The 18,866-nt window shown below is 41.3% G+C and overlaps 2 protein-coding genes across 6 annotated transcripts in view; one reads left to right on the top strand and one right to left on the bottom strand.

Moving 5' to 3' along the window:
• The window catches only part of CCDC146 (coiled-coil domain containing 146), a 69,835-nt gene extending 69,137 nt beyond the window's left edge, over positions 1 to 698 (bottom strand). For 3 of the 4 annotated variants that reach the window (XM_064656396.1, XM_064656402.1, XM_064656404.1), the window contains exon 1: positions 253 to 464. The gene's annotated coding sequence lies outside the window, so the exon portion shown is untranslated. Of the gene's footprint in view, positions 1 to 252; positions 465 to 677 lie in introns of those variants that run through there. The other variant, XM_064656398.1, reaches the window with a different exon arrangement.
• An 11-nt stretch (positions 699 to 709) lies between these two features.
• Positions 710 to 18,866, top strand: part of FAM185A (family with sequence similarity 185 member A) — a 60,729-nt gene continuing 42,572 nt past the window's right edge. For both annotated transcript variants that reach the window (XR_010430925.1, XM_064656414.1), the window contains exons 1-4: positions 710 to 1,208; positions 8,419 to 8,528; positions 11,991 to 12,083; positions 16,560 to 16,698. Coding sequence is in view for 1 of the 2 variants with exons in the window: in XM_064656414.1 (XP_064512484.1) it covers positions 830 to 1,208; positions 8,419 to 8,528; positions 11,991 to 12,083; positions 16,560 to 16,698 (721 nt within the window). In the remaining variant the exon portion in view is untranslated. The remainder of the gene's footprint in view (positions 1,209 to 8,418; positions 8,529 to 11,990; positions 12,084 to 16,559; positions 16,699 to 18,866) is intronic.

Here is an 18,866-nt window from a genome sequence, read left to right as displayed (position 1 = left end):
ACCGAGGATATTTTAACACAGCTAGCCTCTCTGCCAGGCTGCGACCCAGAGCCCTGCCGCCTCCCCCGCTCCCATCCCTCTCATCCTGCCTCCTCCTCGCCGCTGTCAAATCCCGCGGCGCAGAGGCTGCCGAGCCAGGGAGCCGACAGGGCTGAAACCAAACCACCACGGTTCTCCCACTGGAAACCAACGCTTGGCAGCGCCACTCCCAGCCTGAGGCACCGTGGAGAAGGCCCTCACGCCCCGGGATACCTCGTGTCCTCACGCGCGGCACAGGGCAACCGCCCCGGGCCCCGCGCCGGAGGTCGCACTCAGGAACTCCTCAAACAGGGCTGAGGCGCCGCCGCTGGATTCACTTCCCGCCTCAACGTCGGAGCGGTGGCTTTCCTTCTCCCGGCCCCGGCCCTGATCCCAATCCCGGTCCGGCTCCGGCCCCCCGGGGCCCTCCGGCCAGAGCGGCGTCCCCGTCGCTATGGCAACCGGGCCACATCCTCCCGCCCGCCCCCGCTCCTGATTGGCTCCGGCGTCCTTCCCCGCCGCCCAATCGCAGCAGACTCCCTGCGATGCCCCGCCCTCCCCGTTCGCCGATAGGCCCGCGGGCTCGGCCGTGGTTCTCCTCGCGCGCTGCAGAACTACAGCTCCCAGCAGCCCCCGCGGCGCGGCCACCGCCTGTTTACCGTCCGCGCCGGGGCCGCTCCCCGCGTGCAGCCGCGTCACGTGTCCGGGCGGGGGTCACGGCCATTCCCGGGGAGCGGCTCCGTCCCGTCCGTCCCGGGCGCTCCGCGCGCTCCTGCCGCGGCTCCCGGCGGCTCCTGCCCCGCCGGCGGCAATGAGGGCGCTTGCCCCGCGCTGGGCGGCTCTGGCCGTGCGGGCGGCGGGCGGGCGGTGGGCGCCGCCCGTCCCCCCGCGCCGCGGGCGTAGCGGCCCCGGCCCGCCCGCGCCGCGGGAGTGGGCGCTGCCCGTGAGCCCGCGGGGGCGGCTGCGGGTGCGGCTGCCGTGCCAGGTGAGCGTCCGCCCGCTGGACCCGCAGCGCTGGCCGGGCGCGGACCGTGTGCTGGTGGCCGTGAGCGGCGGGAGCCCCGCGCCCCGCGGGCGGGAGCGGGAGCCCGTGCGGGTGGAGCACGACGAGGCGCTGGGGCAGGTGGCGATCGTGGCGGACGGCGTGGACAGCAAGGCCGCCGTGGAGGTGCGGACGCCGGTGAAGTTCGGTGGGTGCGCAGGAGCCCCCGGGTGGGGTTCTCGCCGGGAGTTGTGCGGGCGCTGCTGCGGCTGGGAGCCGGTGTGCGGGCATGGCATCGTGCCCCCGCGAATTAGGGCGCTAAGAACGCCCCGGGGTTTCTGTTTCTTGACTCCGTGGGTGTTTGGATATATGTTTTGGTTGTTTTCGATTTGCGGACCTCTTTGTCAGCAGTAGTTAGCGCTGAAGCTCTCGCTGGTGAGTGGTAGTTCACAGCACACTGTTTTTGCTCTGGCACCTGCTGCTCCAAAAAAGGCGTAACCTCGGCTCGGAGGCAGCATCCTCAGCATGTGCTGTGCACGCCTGCATTCCAAGGGCTGTTCCCGTTTATCTCCTATGGATTTGTGCAAGTAGAAGTGCTCAAAGCTAAACCAGAGCTCTGCAGATTGTGCCCATACCTGTTAGAAGTCAGATTTAATCCTATTTAATCTATGGTGCCTTTGTAACTCTAAGATACAATAACGTTGCAGCTATTTCCACACCATCAGCACAACTTTTTATTTTTAATAAATAACTCATAACCCAAAATGCATTTTAGGCAAAACAGGTGCCAAAAAAACCCCCTCAAACAAACAAAATGCCCCACTTGAGTTACAAAGTTTAAAGCGCTCATCAGATTGCAAACTCTGTGTCATCTGTGACTTCTGTAGAACATGATACAGCAAAGACATATGGCACCTTTTATCTTATCTTGCTTTTTCCCCCTTGTATTTTAGGGAAAATTCTACAATGTGCTTTTTCCCCCTTGTTTTCTTTTAGAAGGACCTGAACTGTATATAATTCAAACTGGAGAAGTGCCATGGGTTTGACATAACATCATTCTCACATTTTCCAGCCGTAGTTATTCCTATAACTTACTTTTTTTTAACTCTGTTTGTAACTGAAGGGGTGTTTCTTAAATATGTTTATTGAAACATATGGTCTGTTTTGTTTCCTAGCAACTAATATGGACAGAGATATTTTGTAAATAAAATCAGGGGCATCTCACCCTTCCTGCCCTCAGTGTGTTAGAATGGCTGTACTGATTTGTACCACAAGTCCAGCTGCCCACTGTCCTTTCTCAGGTAGCAGTCAGAAACAGATGCTCAGGGAAGAGTAAGAGCAGAACAAACATAAATGCTATTTCATCTGAATGTTCTCTTAGCTGTCAACTGTTTTCATCACAGGATTTTCAGAGCCTGATACAGCTCAGCCCCTCAATGGATCTCTCCTCCGGGTGTCCCTGCACACATGTAAACAGTTTCAGAGTGAAAACTTCCTGGTAAACTCCCTGCCTTTTGCCACAGTCCCACAATTCAATTTCCTGCTATTTTATCATTTTAGTAGGTGGTATTCTAAGGTCTTTCTGCAGTTCATCAGTGAGTTTTTAACTAGTCTCAATAATTTGGTGTCACTGATAAAATTTTTCAACCTTGCTATTTGTGCTAATTTCCAAATTGTTGTAGTGTTGAAGGTGGTGCATAGCTTATAGCTGAAAGACAGTATAGAACTAAGGATATTGTTAAAGTTATCTGAAAATCCAAGTTCATTCTCTTAAAGAGATCAGCTGTTACCTCTATATTCATTGACTCTGTCACTGAACAGGACTCTCTTCCGCAAGGACTTGTAGTTTTGACTCTTCACTAATAATTTTCATTTACAATCTTAGTTTGTTTTCCCCCCCCCTTTTCATCCTCTGCTTGGCAAATGCAAAGATTGCTTTGTCTTGTTTGTAGTACATTCATAGAGTCCATCCCAGAATTACTGAGAATCAGACAAACCTGTGTTTTTACCCTTCAGTTCTCTGGTACCAGGTGTGTCTGCCCACTGTAGCTGTTGATCATTTAATATTTCAGTTTCTCCAGGATCTCTGAGTGACTATTATGAGTCAATTCTATCCTGGGAAATAGAATTCATTGTGTTAATATCTGGAGAATCTCAGGCTTCATAAAGAGTTTCAATGTGGGAAACCTTCCTAAAGGTCTCAATAATGAATCCTAATCGATGAAAAAAAATCATTTAGCTGTTGTCCTGTCTTTGAGATTCTTACTATATTCTGAATGCCAGCCAACACTGCAGGCCATCTTATGGTCTTGAAACAGTTTTTCTTAATTTGTAGGTTTCTAAGCTGTTCCACTTGGGTTTGTGGTAAGCTCATGCAGTTCGGGTTCCATGGACAGTCTGTGGATTATAGTGCCCTTCCACGAGTTGCTGTCTGTCACCCCATAATTAGCATGATATTAGTATTGTCTATTCATGCTGTTATCCAAGCATATCTGGGGATATCTTTCTTAAAATGTAAAGTTGTTGTTTTTTTTTTACTCAGTGAAGTAGAATTGCTGCTTGCCAGTGAGGTTCTACTGTGTCCTTTCACCTCTAACTTGTGCTTGAGTTGCTCTTCTTGTTTATTTAGAAAAGAATTATCCATTAAATATCATTGCATAAGCAAAAGATCTTATCCCTTGTAAAAACACATCTCAAACCAGAAAGGAACTGTTGTTGCTCTGCCAAGACTTTGGCTTTTCTCTGGCCTGTCTTGAATGTGTGAGGAGGATGTTAACTCTGCTGGAGGATGTTAACTCTGCTCTGCTTAGACCTTTTTGTCTGAACTCTTTTTGTCACTTACCTGTAAGAAGCTGAGAAGTTGATGTGAATGTCTTTACAGTGTTCTAGCTTCTTTCTTCATTTTGGAATTTAAGGCATTTCATAACAGCTTTCGCAATTTAGGCTGGAGCTTATCCAGGAAGCTCTAAGTCATCTGAAACTCCTGTCGTAGTTTGAGAGCCCTAAAATCCAATTCCCGAGTCCAAGCCCCCCCTCCCACATCTCACCCCAGTGTGAGATGGATTTTCCAGACACAACACAAGACTCAATATGGGGGGAAATCACTATAAAAATAAATATAATTATATATACAATCTTAACTATCTCTCCTATGATAAATCAGTATTTACAATGGATCAGATCTATTCTCCCTCCAACAGAAGTCCAGAAGGGAAAAGGAAAGATCCTTTCCACTCTCAGGGCAGCAGCCTCTCTTCTTCCATGCAGCAGCTGTAGCTGGATCATTGTAGCTGGATCTCTTTCCAATACACACAAGGGGGGGTCTCCTCTCCCCCTCTCAGCCCTTCGACTCCAAACAAAAGTCTCACCCGTGGACTGCCAGCAGGGACAAAACTCACTTCACCACGGGCATATCACAAAGTGCAGGGGCATCTTCATGAAAGTCCCTTCCTCAGGGGATTTACCTCTGAGTCAGAACGTCTTGGGCAGCTTTCAGTTGAAAGTCTTTGCCTCAAGAGTTCCACCAGAGCTCCTGTGCTCTGTCTCAACTGCCAGCTTGGCAGCAGCAGCGGGGGGAGCAAGGTCACCCCCTCCTCATTCCATCTGGCCGTCCTGGTCGAGCTCTGGGACATCTTTGAGCTTCTCAGCTCCTCTGTCTCCGGTGCTGCTGTACTCCAAGACTCCTCTCAAATAGGAGTCCATCTCTTCCTCCTCTCTAGGAGGTCTCAGAGGGGTTTGGGGAGTTTGTTTCAGTTCTTACCCCAAACTCTCTCTCTCTGTAGAGCTTAGTCCTGCTCTGTTGCTGGCTCTCTCTCTCTCCTTGGAGGAGTTCTCTCTGTGTTGCTGCATGCCATCTCTGCTGCATCTCCTTATCTCTTGGCTTTCAGCCATAGCCTCTGTTCACTGCTGTCTCTGCCGCTGCTCCTGCTGCCCAGTCACAGTGGAGGAAAAACTCCCACCTTTCTAGCTACAGATACTTGGCCCAGTCTAACACTGTTCCAAGCTCCTGCAGCCCCCCAGCTGGGGCTGGGGGGGGCCTAGCCCCCAACGGGGTTCTGGACCCCTCTCCTCGTGGCTTCAGAACGTGGCCACCTTTCCCCTCCAAGAACTACCTCCTCCTTCTTTTCCAGTCTGGTTGTGATATGTTTATATTTTGCAGGAGCGCTGATTGGCTCAACTCCAAGGGACACCACCCCCTCGGGGGTTACCATTTCTTTAACTCCAGCGGGAAAACTTTTTTCCCCCCACCACAACTCCTTAGAGCCTGAAGAGCATGTGTGGAAGATGCTAGATGCTGAACTTAAGTATGAATTTTAAACCAAAGGCAACTTGTGAGCAGCTTAGTAGGGCAAATACTAACAGATCCTCTATTTCTGTTTTAGTGTCTAGTTTTAAGCACTGTATAGTATTTCAATATCATACATGATCTGATAATCCTCTGATTCGTTTAACCTTCATAGATTTTAGATGTCAATGAATTCCTCTCTAATCTAGTTTATTTATTTTCCTTCAGGCCTCATATATATGTTATCTGATTATTCCAGGAACAGTGTAGAGGCATGGCTGTAGTTTTGGAGCACATAGTGAGAACCCTGTGTCTTGGCATATTGAACTGCATGTGCTAATTAAACCTGAAGAACTTTGATTTCTGGTTAATGTACGTTGGCTGAGTACTCAGAAGTAAACTCAACTGAGGTCTTGTATAACCATAATTTGAGATTATTCTAGTAGTCTAGGGCTGCTGAGTCACTTGAAAATAATTTTTCAGTCTATTTCAAAAATTATAGCTTTCTATGTATTCTTTGAGGTTTGTGTGGCTAAAGTTGGCTTCAGTCCTTGTCTTTGCTAAGGAGGAATCAAACTGGCTATTTCTGCAGTTTTTGCACTGAAACAGATTGTATCCTGTTCCTTCTTGTTAAAATTTCTTTGGCAATATTACTGAACTTTTAGCTTGCTTCTTTTTGGAGATGTCTATCACTTTTTGAGGAAGTCTGTGAGACAGGGGGACTCAATTCCTTGTCCACTAATTTTTGCTATATCAAGGCTAGCAAAGTACTGTGACTCTGCAGAGGATCAAAGTATATTTTCAGAAATCCCTGGTGTTTCTTAACAGCACGCTCATGAATTTCCAGACTTCCGTGTCTTCTTTTAGCACCCATGTTTGATACAGCCAGGATTACATTACTAACCCACCTTTCAAATTATGGCCGTAATATGTGCTACAGGATCAGAAGTTTAATAAAAACTTATTCTTGTAAAAGTCTAAGTAAGTTTGTATCATGGCTAAACTGACTGCTCCCAGGCCTTTTCCTTTTTGACAGAACCAAGAAGGGCAAGAGGGTATCGAGCTGATTGAATTCAAAGATTTGCACAAGCAAACAGGCTTTTGGGAGTCCCTTCTCAGAAAGCAAAATAACAGAAGTCTTGGATGTAGATCTTCTGAAGAACTGTGCAGTACTCCAGTGGGGAAATTGAGCAGTTTTGGGCAAGACAGCTTGTATTTCAAAAATAACATTGCTTTCTTTTTGAACTCTCCAGGTTTTTGCTGTGCAGGGACATGCTGTTTCAAATGTAGATATTTGGAGAGTGCTTCTGTTTGTGTCTCTCTGGGAACTGTGTTTAAACAATCCAACTGCTCCCTGAGAAGTAAAACCTTATGTAAAAGTTTTGGCTAACCTTCAGAACCTGTGGATCAGCATTGATCAAATTGAAATAGCTCAGATATCACTCAGATATTTTTAGTCTAGTGAAACTGTTTAGGCTTTACCAACATAAAACCTTGTACAGGTGGCCCTTGAGCCTCTGATGGTAGTCAGCAGTCCACTTGGCCTGGTTTTGTGCTTTTACATGCCTCAAAGTGTATCATAGAGTTTACTTAAAGAAATGTAGTTTGACTACAGTCTTGGTCACAGTATCTTTTTCTTGGAAGTCTTCTGTGAAGAGACTAAGGAAATAGTATCTGCAAATAAAGCAACATTCTGGGAATTATCCAGTCCACCTCTTGTAGCCTTCTTTCTTAGGGAATTGTTACTTGTGAACACAGTCTACATCCTTCACTAAATTTAACCTCTTTGCTTACTGGGGCAATAAGGTAACACACTTGCAGCAAAGATGTTATGTGTTTTAGCTCTCTCCCTTGGGTTCTCCTGGTTTGTCAGGTGGCAGAACTTTCATTTGTTGTTAATTGGACCTCCCAGTCTCTCAGCTTCATGGTCTTCAAGCTTACTGTCAGCATGATTCCAGCACCTGTCCTGAGTAGTGGTGTGACAGTATTGATCTTCAGGCTCTGCTGGGTCACAGGTCTGACTTGGCAATCTCACTGGGGCAAAGCTGGTTGTGCATACTCTGATTCTTCTTTTGATATTGCTGGTCACCTTAGTGGGCAGTGGAGGTGAAGGAAAGACTTTCACATGTGCTTAAGTGAAGGTTTCTTTTCTTAAGAGAGTAGTGGGGCTCACTATCTCTCTTAGTCTTTCAGTTACGTATCTTGCAGCAAACACTTCTGAATCCTGTTTTCTTTTTCTTCTTTCTACCTTCTATCCTTAGAAGAAGAAACCCACTTTTTTTTTTCCCACTTCTGCCTTTACCTTTTGCCAGTCTTCATGGTGATCATTAATATAAATTATTATCAATGTAGTCAGAATCCCCAGACCTAACATGGTCAAACTTCTTCGCAGTTCCTTAGACTTGGGGGTGAGCTCAAGTGGCAAAACAAATGCTTTTGCTGCTTTATTATCTACAAGACCTAGTGATTTTTCTTTGTGGGAGCATGAACAGTAACAAGGTGAGGTGATTCAGAGGCAAACATGCCAGGGGAGTAAGTCAGCTTTCCAGAAGGCTGGGGAAGAATGACACATGCAAATGCTTCTATACCTAGTTTTGGGTTGTGCCACTGGCTAGTTGAGCAGCACAGGCCTAAGCAAGGCCTATGTGTTTGTACTGTTGAACCTTATTACTCTATGTGTGATCTCAGGCAACCTACCAGTTTTCCACCCCAAAAACCCGTGTCAGGGTGCCCAAATGTCTCAGGAGAATTTCTGATTCTCCTGAAATAGAACTGGTGACTAGGGTAGCTGTGAGATGGAGGTGGAGTTGAAAAAGAAAAAAGATAAAACTTCACTAAGGGACCACACCCTGCTGATTCCTTTCCAGAGGTTATAGTCACTCTGCTGCCTCAATGTTCTCTCCTGAAGCTGGAGGGCTTGTACCCAGGCTTACTGAACTTTGTGTGGATTGTTGATAGTGACTAGTCATGCAATTGAAAGTGCATGGTCAAACTTTGCAAGAAGGTTCTAAAGTAAGAAAGAAGCTGCTTTTTTTCCCTACTACATATAGTTACTCTATAAAGTGATCAAACACTGTGTTAAAGAGATCTGACTTTCCTCGTTCTGTTGCTAATAAAACTCTTTTAATTCTAGATTTGGATATCAAAACATCAGGGACTGGCTGCGTGAAGATTCAGAAAATAGAATGTGATAACTGCAAAATAGAAACGGAGAAGGGGACTAGTGTCTTGCAGTCAATAAAGGTACAGAGAACCCTCCCACTCAGACAGTGTTTGAAAGGGGATTGTGTAGTGGAATATAGTACAAAAATCTAAATACCAGTTTTGGAGCTGAGAAGTACTCTGATATTTTTCATTGTAACACTCATAGTATTGCTGTGTGTGTAGCACCTCACCTTTAATTATTGCGTACAATTATGACACAAAGTCCATGTATGTGTGATAGCTGAAGACAGCACAGTGACAGTAATAAGCCTAATCTCTGTCCACCTCGCCCCTCAAAGAAAAAAGATAGACTGGGGTTTCCTGTCTAGAAGGTTAATAGTTATGCTTGCTCAATCAAGACTTTGCAGCATGCTGCTGCTTTTTTCTGTGGGTTTTTTTTTTTATAATTGATATATCAGTGCTTTTGACAAACCCTGTAGTTTAATTTTCAATCAGGAGTTACACTTTATGTGTCTAAAATACCTGACTGAAATATATCTGATAAATACTGTATATATCAGAATCATGACCCTGTTGTTCTTCAAGGTTAAGACTTCAGTGTTGCTGACATAAGCTTTTGTAAAACTAATCACAGTTTACCTGACTTAGGTGCTACTTGGAATCAAATTGACTTGAAGATTTGGAATTTTACCTGCAGGAATTGATATAAATTCAAAAGAAGGACATTTCAAATATGGCAATTTCGAAGTTTAAGTTTGGGGGTTTTTTTGAGATAGGAAAAAATCAACATTTTTCTCTACTGTGGTAAGAGGTGATTTTATAACACACATGGGGGAAGCCGAACCTAGGTGGAGATTTAATATGCAACAGAGCTGGGTTTACTCCACCTTCAGTGAACTACAGACAACCTGTATCTTTCAGATTCTGTGTAACTGGCCATAGTAGTCATGTGAAGGTAACAAAATCTAACAAAAAGTTAAAAACTACGTGTTGCCTGTCTAAAGATCTGGTTAAAAATTACTCTGTACAATAGTGACAATAGCAGTGCATGAGAAACTACATAATATGAGAAAACAAGGTGGTTTTAACCAGCAATAATAACAGTAATCACAGCCTGCTGGCATATCAAGAAGTTTTCACGATGTCATGGAAAAAGTGGATATTGAGGAAAGACTGCTAACTTAATATCCTGGGAATCTTGTCTCAAATACAGTCTGAGATGTGAAAAATCTTGAATTTTAAAAAATTGAGTCAGCTCTGTTTTTCTTGAGACTTCAAGTAACAGTGAAATAATATTCTGTAATGAACTGAAAAGAAGGCTGCAAAGTCACCAGTTTGAAGCTTTTGTGACCGGCTCCTTCATGGTCTCCCTAGAGTTTAGATGAGCTTAGTGTTGCTTTTTTCTTCTGTTAGCTTTGAGCCTTGCTTGATTCGTAAAACTGCAAATGTAAAAATTGATTCTTCCTCTGTGTGTGTGCCTCTGTTTCCACTGATTTGGTGGCCACAGGAAGCTTCTTTGCTCCCTTAAGCCTCAGGTGAAAGAAAGGACTCTGTCCCAGAAGGCTTCTAGAATTTTAAAGTATCAAGAAAGAATGACAGATTTCAACTGAAATTCTTTTTAAAACAAAGGTTTGTTAAATTATGAGGCTTTGGGTTTTTTTAACCTAAGTGTTCTTTTGGGTTGTGAGTGGTGATTGCTTGTCTTTGTTCTGGTTACTGTGATGGCTTTAACAAACAGTACTAGAGAAGATATGTTGCCACTTGGATTTTATTGACTCTGAAGTAGCAAGATGAAGGGTTTGAATTAAAATTGGAACCATACAGGTATTTGCAAGAGTAAACAGCTGTTCAGTTACAATATCTCTTAGCCATGCAGCCAGGCTTTAGTCTCATCTTGTTTTTAAGAAGTACTGTAGTTCTAGTAAAGGGATTGCAACTCATTTTTTTCTACTATAGCTTCAGGAATTATACTCTGTATTGTCAGTGAAGCAGAATCATTAGTAAGAAACAGAAGTATTAACCTTCACGATTTTTCCAAAACTACTAAAAACCTTATAGACTAGATACGGTAGCGGAGCACAAGACCTGATTCTCCTTTAGGGAATATGCTTTACGGAGCAAACTGAAGTGACAGTGCCCTCTCCTGGATGGATTAAAACTGTTTAGTATTGCTTCGCTGTCATACTGTTCACAAACCTTTCTTCACAGTAGAGAGCAAAAGATCATTGATCATTGATCAATGAATGACTTCAAATAAAAAGATCTGGTCATGTGGGGATCACTCAAGAGCACCAGCAAACATCACAACTGCTAATTCTCTTGTCACTGCTACAGACTGCAAGAAGTTGTTTGTATAACTTGTTCCCCAAAAGTCATGCTGATTTTTGGTATACTCTATGATGTCTTTACAAAAGACCTAGAGATTTCATATCTACTTTCCTTTATCATGGATGCTAATGCTTCAACAGAAAAGATGAGTATTCTGTATGAGGTTTTTTAACGAATTTTGTCTGGCAATTTTGGTGTAGTAGGCATTACTCAGCCAATGAGATTTGTTGAGGATTGCTTTATTGAGATTTTTATTCAGTGGTGCGAGTTTTTCTTATTTTTTAATTGGCTAAAATCCAGTTCACCTATCCCTTCCAAGTCTCTAGGTCAACTGAGGACAGCAGTAATTTCAAAATACAGTTATGAGATCTAGGTCTTCTTCAGAGTATGAATTATTGACAAATTCTTTATTGAGAAGGTGGTGCTGCTTCTTTTTAATTTTTTTCTCCTGCTTCTTATCACAGTCCATCAGCAGTGACAAAGAGACCAGAGAGACCCTTTAATTTTGTTGCCATGTTCAGCAATTACTTCTGACTCTGTGACTGTGCTATTGATGACAAGAATTTCCAGGCGTCTCACACATCTTCAGTGGAAGACACTGAGTTCCCTCTTTTTTCCCCTGTTCCTTCGTTCAACAGATAGTGAGAGAGTGTTTTTCTAGTTAAAACAAAAATGATGACAAAAAACCAACAACAAAAAAACCAACTACAACCACTCACCTGTATGGAAAATTAAGGGGAAAGGTGACTTGTTTTGAGTTTGACTTCACTGGGAAAATAGAGGGCATGTAGTGACAGGACAAGGGGGAATGGCCTCAGTCTGAAAAAGAGTAGGTTTAGATTAGATATTAGAAAAGAATTCTTTGCTGTGAGGGTGGTGAGACACCAGAACAGATTGCCCAGAGGAGCTGTGAATGCCTCATCCCTGGAAGTGTTCAAGGCCAGGTTGGATGGGGCTTTGAGCAACCTGGTCCAGTGGAAGGTGTCCCTGCCCACAGCAGGGGGGTTGGAAGGAGCTGATCTTAAAGTTCCATCCAACCCAAACCATTCTATGAAATAAACGGCACATTTGGCAATCACTTGAGAAGAAACCTTCACAGTAAAATGGGAATTTGTCATCTAAGGTGCTTAATGTGGTAAAACTTGAAAAACAAGAACTTGTTTTTTAATTATGGTTATTCTAAGTGATGACTTTTTTTTAAACCTTTTTCAGAGCCATAAAATTGATATACGGACAAATGGTGGCAAAGTCATTGGTCTTGGAACGCTTTATGGAAATACAGATATTTGTGCAACAGAGAAGGGGGTAAGTAGGAAGTCAAACGCTCTTCAATGGCTTATTCAGTTTGTCTCTTACAAAATTACTGAATTTGAGGAACGTGCTAAAGAATATTTAGTGATCCTCACTGGTTTGTCATTTCACTATTTCTTACATTTTTCTGTTAAATTATCTTATGCTTGATTTGGATAAATAAACAGGCTCCACAGGCAGTACAGGAATAAGCATGTGATCATTCCCTCAGCACAGAGGTTGTGCTGACTGATACAACCCATCAGCTTTAGTTATTTAGACCTTCACAACACTCTTAAACTTTCTCCTTGGGTGATATCCAGGCACTTGGATTCTGCAGTAGGCCCAGGAGCTTATTTTAGTGTCTCATGAATAGTGGCTTGATATTTGTACATGCTGTACACTTCCAGCATTATATGGTGGTAAGAATGGAGGAGTAGAAGGTTTTGCAGATTTCTTTGCATCTGAGGAAATATAATCACATCTTGCTATGAGATGAAGTGTGAAGAATCACAAACAGAAAAGTTTTGTAGAGAAGTAGCTTGCTTTTTTTCAGTAGGTGGCAGTATGAGACAAAACACAGGCTACTGTAATCTGGTTTTGTTTCTTGACATAAGTAGTCCATTCTCCTTTATTTAAAATAATGTAGAGCTAAACTCCCTTACATAATAGTACAGTTCTCTCACCCAGTGTTGTTTTCAGGCTCAACTCGAATATTTAGGTATCATAATGTCCATGCAACTGATTGCATTAGGAATCATTAGATCTGAAGCACTGCTGCATGAACGTGCAGAGCTGAGCCCAGTCTGGAAGCAGTTTGGATGTGTGGTCTGTCAGAATCAATAGGTATCCTTTAACAGTACTGGGAAGAATCAGGAAGAGTGTGGGTAACTCTGTCTTGCCAAGGATATATTTGAGACCAACCAGTTAAATTCTAGACATCCAAAATCATCGTTGTGAAGTGCCATTTGGCATTGTTGTACACCTTGTACCTTGTGTTCTGAGATCATATTCTCACTTACACAGAGCCAGCTGTGAGCTGTTCTTAATGTCCTGCTGTAAACTAAGCAACTTGCCATCGGATTTTCCAAAAACCATCAATGCTAAATTATTTGTGTTTCCTTGTAGCGGGTGATAGACTGTCTTTGATGTAATTAATATAATAATTAAATTTGTATCTATGTGAAAATATAATTCATGAAATTTTCTCTGAGCCTTTAAATACTTTAAAAAAATTTAACTCTTTTCAGACTCATTGTCCTTCTGAAACAATGAAACAAACTTCATACAAATTAAGTTGAAGTGTTTCTTTGTGTTCGTAAGTGTTTCTTTGTGATCATTACAGACTGCAGTATTTCTGTAGTCTGTAATATTGCTAGAAGTCACTCTTAGGGTTGTAAAGTTGCAGTAACTTGAGTGGAGTAAGGCATTTTAACAGGAATTCATAGTTATGGAACAATACTTCAGCTTATGTTATTGAACTCACTAACAAACTTTGTAGTTAGGAAGGACTGAGATTTCTTTTCTCAATTGCCCACTTCTGTTAATAATCAGTCAGTGTTGTGTCTCCTGTGTGTCTTTGCATGAGATGTTTCCTCCATCAGTTGCAGTCATCACTATGTAGTTATGGCTCTGTTTCCCGCCCCCTCCTGGAGGTGGACAGAGGAGAATGTGGTAAAAGGCACTAAACACGTGAGAAACTGAGAATATTTTTGAGGGGGAAGTTGGAGAATACCCTAGTAAGATGTTTGAGCAAGGATAGCACAAAAAGGAGGGCCGAGAACAGGAATATGTGGGGAAAGAGCTGTATATGTCTTATTTAAACATAGCAGGATGCTAGTTTTCATCTTGAAAATGTGTTCAGGTGCAAAAACATTCTCAGTCTGATTTACAAAGATAGACTGACCCTTTTTCTTTAAAGGGTAAGAAACTAGGTGGGTTCCTTCCAACTCAGAATATCCTGTGATAATAAGGGGAGAAATGTTAACCTGAGCATATGATCAGTCTCAGTAACTGCAGCCCTCAAGGCTCTACTCTGAAGAGAAGGAATTTCTCCAGAAAACCTGGTAGTTCAGTGGACAAAAATAATCAAGTTTGTTTGACTGGGGAGTCATTAGCTAATCCGTGCCACGGGGGCTTTTCTATAACACTTATTTAGCAGTGCCAGACATCTGTGTTCTGCTAAAAATCCACAAAAGTTAAAGAATTTGAGACTGAAAATATATTTATTTTCAGTAAAAAGCAATCCTATTTTTTCCACACTTTCCCTATCAAAAAGTGCTTTTTTAGTCTTATACTTGATCAGTCTGACTTTACCTCTTCCCTCACCTCCCTTCAGCTTTGTGTTATTCTGAAACAAATGCTCATAGTATTAGTCATTTTTGTTTTATTGTTTATTGTAACTTTTTATCTGGAGTCAAAACAACTCTTTTTATTACTGTACATTTTTAAGAAAGGTAGTTAAGACTGGTAAATAAGATGTGTTGGTATGTGAGATTGTTTATAATAAAGCACTTAATTTTTAAATAAGATGATTTATCTTAATAGACTCAAAACTTGCATTCTATAGTAACAGATGTAGCTTTTTGAAGTTTCCTTTGCCTGTTTGGGAATGCCACAGGGCAGACGGTTTGTACCCAAACTATGCAGATGTTTCTTTTTTTCTCCCCCTTAGAGTGAGGCACACTTTATTTTTGTTGTGCTGATAGCAATGATGGCCCTGCTAAAATTGGAAATGTTCTTTGCAAGTCATTTAAGTCTCTTTAGAGCCAGTTTAGATCATAGAGACTAAAATGACAGTGGCTTTTCTTTTACTTGTTGCTGTGTCCATGTGTCACAGCAGGTTTGCACTTTGCTATCCAGGGTGAGGGAGTAGTGGAGTAGTCTGGGGGAAAAATACTGAGGACATGTTTAAGGTCTCTGCTTATTAGGGTTTTGTTAGAAGCATTGCAAGATGAAAGGCTGAATTGCTCTTCCTTTCAGTATTGACAAATTATGCCTTAATATCATTGTTTTTTGTTTACTGTTGATGCTGCTTAGAACTATGCTACAGAATCTAAGCAATGCCTGCAGAGATTGTAGATATTGACTGTCAAGTATCTCTAATTCTAGGACAGCATTTTGATTTTCTTAAAGGTTGGTATATCTTGATACATTCTTGGAGACCTAATTTGTATTGTAGCATCATGATACAAGTCTTAAGACAATAGTCCGTTCTGTAATCTTATGGTTTAGGGTGTAAAGACAGCATAAAGCTCAGTATGTATGGATTGGTAAGGCCACAGTATAATTTGGCTGTCATAGAGTCCATACTGCACCATCCTCTTCAGCTCACTTTTTGGGACACAATATAGCATTGAGTTTGTGCAACACTAGAATACAATACCTCTTGCTTCATCCATAGCTTATAATTTATATAATCTAACACTGGAAGTGACTGCAGACTTATTACTTTATATTAACTTTTTTTTCCACAGGGTGGCAATGCTAAAATGACAAGGAGGATTCAAAGATAATTTGAGTAAGCCACAGTTTAATCTAGAAGGCTGGGTATCATTTCATGTAATGAATAAGGATTTTGTGCATTTCACTGAAAGTCTGCGTAAGCAACATAAAACCAAATTGAATAGGGGTAAAGTATGAACTATTGTATGTCTCCATCATAGATCAAATTTAACTGAGAAAGAATAGACTTAAATTTCATATGGTTGTTTCATAAGCATGTAAATTGTTCTGGTTTTGTTCAAATAGGTTTAGGTTATATCACATGACTTACTGCTATTTTTACATAGATAATCTCATCTGTCACCTTTTATTTCCCAACTCTATAGTGCAACTTTTGAAATTCTATCCTTTCTCTCCATTTCTACTGAAAGAAAATAGAAATGGAGCTCTTATCCCTAGTTTTTCAAGGCTTTGTATGTCTTGAGGCTTAACTCCAGGAAAGAAGCCTGAGTAACCAAGGTAATATGAACAATCATGCTGAGAAAAGGAGCAGCTGTGGCTCTTTTGCAAACCTTCACCAAAGCCACATCTACAAAGTTAGCCAGTTAAAAATCTTCATAAATAGCTGTATGTAACAAAGACAGTGGATGCTTCAGTTTGTGGTGACAGAAAACTCATCACCAATGCCCCAAGTATCATAATGCTGTATGAATGTTCACTCTTCATTATTGAAGTTATCTGTTTCTTACTTTTCAAATACTTACTTTTTTATCTGTTTATGACTATTTGGGTTCTTCACCTGTGTGATAGATGTGATAACTCACAGGAACGTCATAAAGAATCATTTGTTATTTGGTCAGAGCTCTTGGATGAAAAGGTTTTCTGTTTTGTCTACTGTAGCTTTTAACTGAAGACTGGATTCTATTTGTTCTGTGCCAGCAACTGCCTTCCATTTGTTTTATGTCTTATATAGTGTTACTTCCCTCTGCCTTTTCAAACTGTGATGACAAGTTTTCCATTATGTTTATTTAAGTTTATTTCTCTTAGAGTGTGAATATAGAGAAGCTGCAAGGGACAACCATCAACATATCTACTGAAGATGGGCTGCTGAAAACTAAGTATCTCTATGCAGAATCGGCATCTCTCTCTTCAGTAGCTGGTGATATTATGCTGGGAAGTATTCATGGTAAGAAGGAAAATCTGTCACAAATTTAGCTACTTTGTAGGTGTTCATGATGTTCACAGTAACAAATGGACTAATGCAATAGACTATCACTAAATCATAAAGCATATGAACAAAACAATTCTATCTTTATTAAAGACTGAATTGATTTTTTTGCCACCTAGCAGATTGTGTTTATTTTTAAAAACAATTTTATGAGCACACTTGTGAAGAGTAAAAAGTGTGTATTGTGGGAAAGAAACATCACATGTATTAAGAACATCAAAATATTTTAAAATTCAGCAGTGAAAATTATATATACTAAAAGTTGTAAAGAGGCTTCTCTTCCCTCTCCCCATCCTTTATTTTCTTCATAGAAGAATCCAATCGTAGAGCATCTACTAAAAACTATCATAAAAGGTGATAGTAATTAGAAGTTTTTAGCAGAAATAGCCTCTGTGTGTGCTGGCACTTTATATTATTAATGGAATGGTGACAGTTCCTGTTCTTTGATTGGGGAAGAAGTCTCTAATCCATCCACCCTTTAATGTCTTTCACCTAGAACTGAAACTAACTACAGTCTTTTATTTAAACAGCAGTTGTGGTTCAACTGTCTTGTGGTTTTCTAACTGAACAAAACTTCCACTGAATTCTGACTGTGCTGTAATGTGCTTGTGGTGATTTAACATTGAGTTAAACAAACAGGAGAATGTACAAAGAGTGAAAATTACTCAGCTCAGTCTGAGTTCCAGATTTTCAGCTATAGGCCTCAGAACAATTTGCTTCAATTTCTTAGCAATTTTATGTTGTCATCTCACTTGAGAAATTCATTTTTTCTCTTCCTTAAAGGAGCAACTCCTGTGTCCATTTATAATAAATGTAAGAATGGTTTCTAAACCAGTTAGGTAAAGTTTGTTTTGGTATGCATAGGCAGAAATAAATAGCTTTTTTTCATGTTGTTGTTGTATTTTTCTAACTTGTAGACTGTATTGTTACACTGTGATCAGTTTGTGAGCATGTTCATCTCTCTGTGAACCTCCAAAAGTTTATTTTTATTTTCTTGGTACAAAAATGAAATCATAACTGCTGTAGCTAGTGACTTGCTTTCGTAGTAATGCTTCATTGTCATTTAGCTGAAGAACCATGTGAAACCAAATAGAATTGTATCCAAATTATACAGGCGTTTCTTATGTTAGTTCAGGTTGGTTTTGTGAGCTCTCTACTAAATGGGTCTGGAACACCTAATGTTACTTTAGCTGTTTCTTTCAAAAACAATTGCACATTAACATTTGCTTGGTAATTCTAGCCAGTTTTCTCAGAAAAACACTTTCTGCAAAACATCATGCTCCTCAATCATGTTTTAATAGTATGAGCAAATGCTTCTAAAGTACACACACAAACACATACTAATTAGTAGGCAAGACAAACTCCTATTAAAAATTTCTGGTAGGAAAAAAATTATCACTTTCACTTATAGTTTTTGCTCATCAGGTAGCTCAGTTTTAGTAGCTGTCTTGTTTGTAAAACAGATTATTTCTTGAGCAACTAAACCCACAATTTGCCTTTAGCTGACAATATGCTGATAGTTGGCATCAAATCAGCACATCTGTGCACAAAACTAAGCTAGATTTCATTGCCTTTGCTCTGAGAAAATTGAAGTTAGGGCAACATGAACTTTACAAACCTGTCTGAGACAGTTTGTGGTTGAAACTCAGGCTGTACAATTGCAACACTGTCAGTGCTCAGGCTTTCTTAATTGCTCATTTGCATGCTTCATACTTTTATGAAAATGAGTAATGCATTGTTTTGAAGAACTTGGTTTTGAGTAATTTTCGTCAGCTTCTGTAACATGAGATGTCAGGTGCTATTGAGCTTTTGATTTGATGCTTGAAAAAGAAATCTGATTCTGAGAAATTATCTACTTTTAGTGAAGAGACAGTAACACTACAGTGAAACTTCTCTACAAAGGGGCACATAGGAGGAAAAGGAAACCCCTCTTTGCAGCCAACTCTTGGATTGAGTTGCATTAACTATTTTATACATTAAATAGTTTCATCATGGCCAGGCTTTGCAAATGAACATTTGGAAAAGGCTCTACCCACACTCGCTACAAGCTCGTTGGTGGCTAAAGAGGCCAATGCAAGACAGACACGTCCGGTTGTGAAAGGCACAGCGGAAAGACTCCTTAGGTG

Source organism: Pseudopipra pipra, chromosome 5 (assembly GCF_036250125.1).
Source record: "Pseudopipra pipra isolate bDixPip1 chromosome 5, bDixPip1.hap1, whole genome shotgun sequence".
Lineage (NCBI taxonomy): Eukaryota > Metazoa > Chordata > Aves > Passeriformes > Pipridae > Pseudopipra > Pseudopipra pipra.
This window is presented reverse-complemented; position numbering and strand designations above follow the sequence as displayed.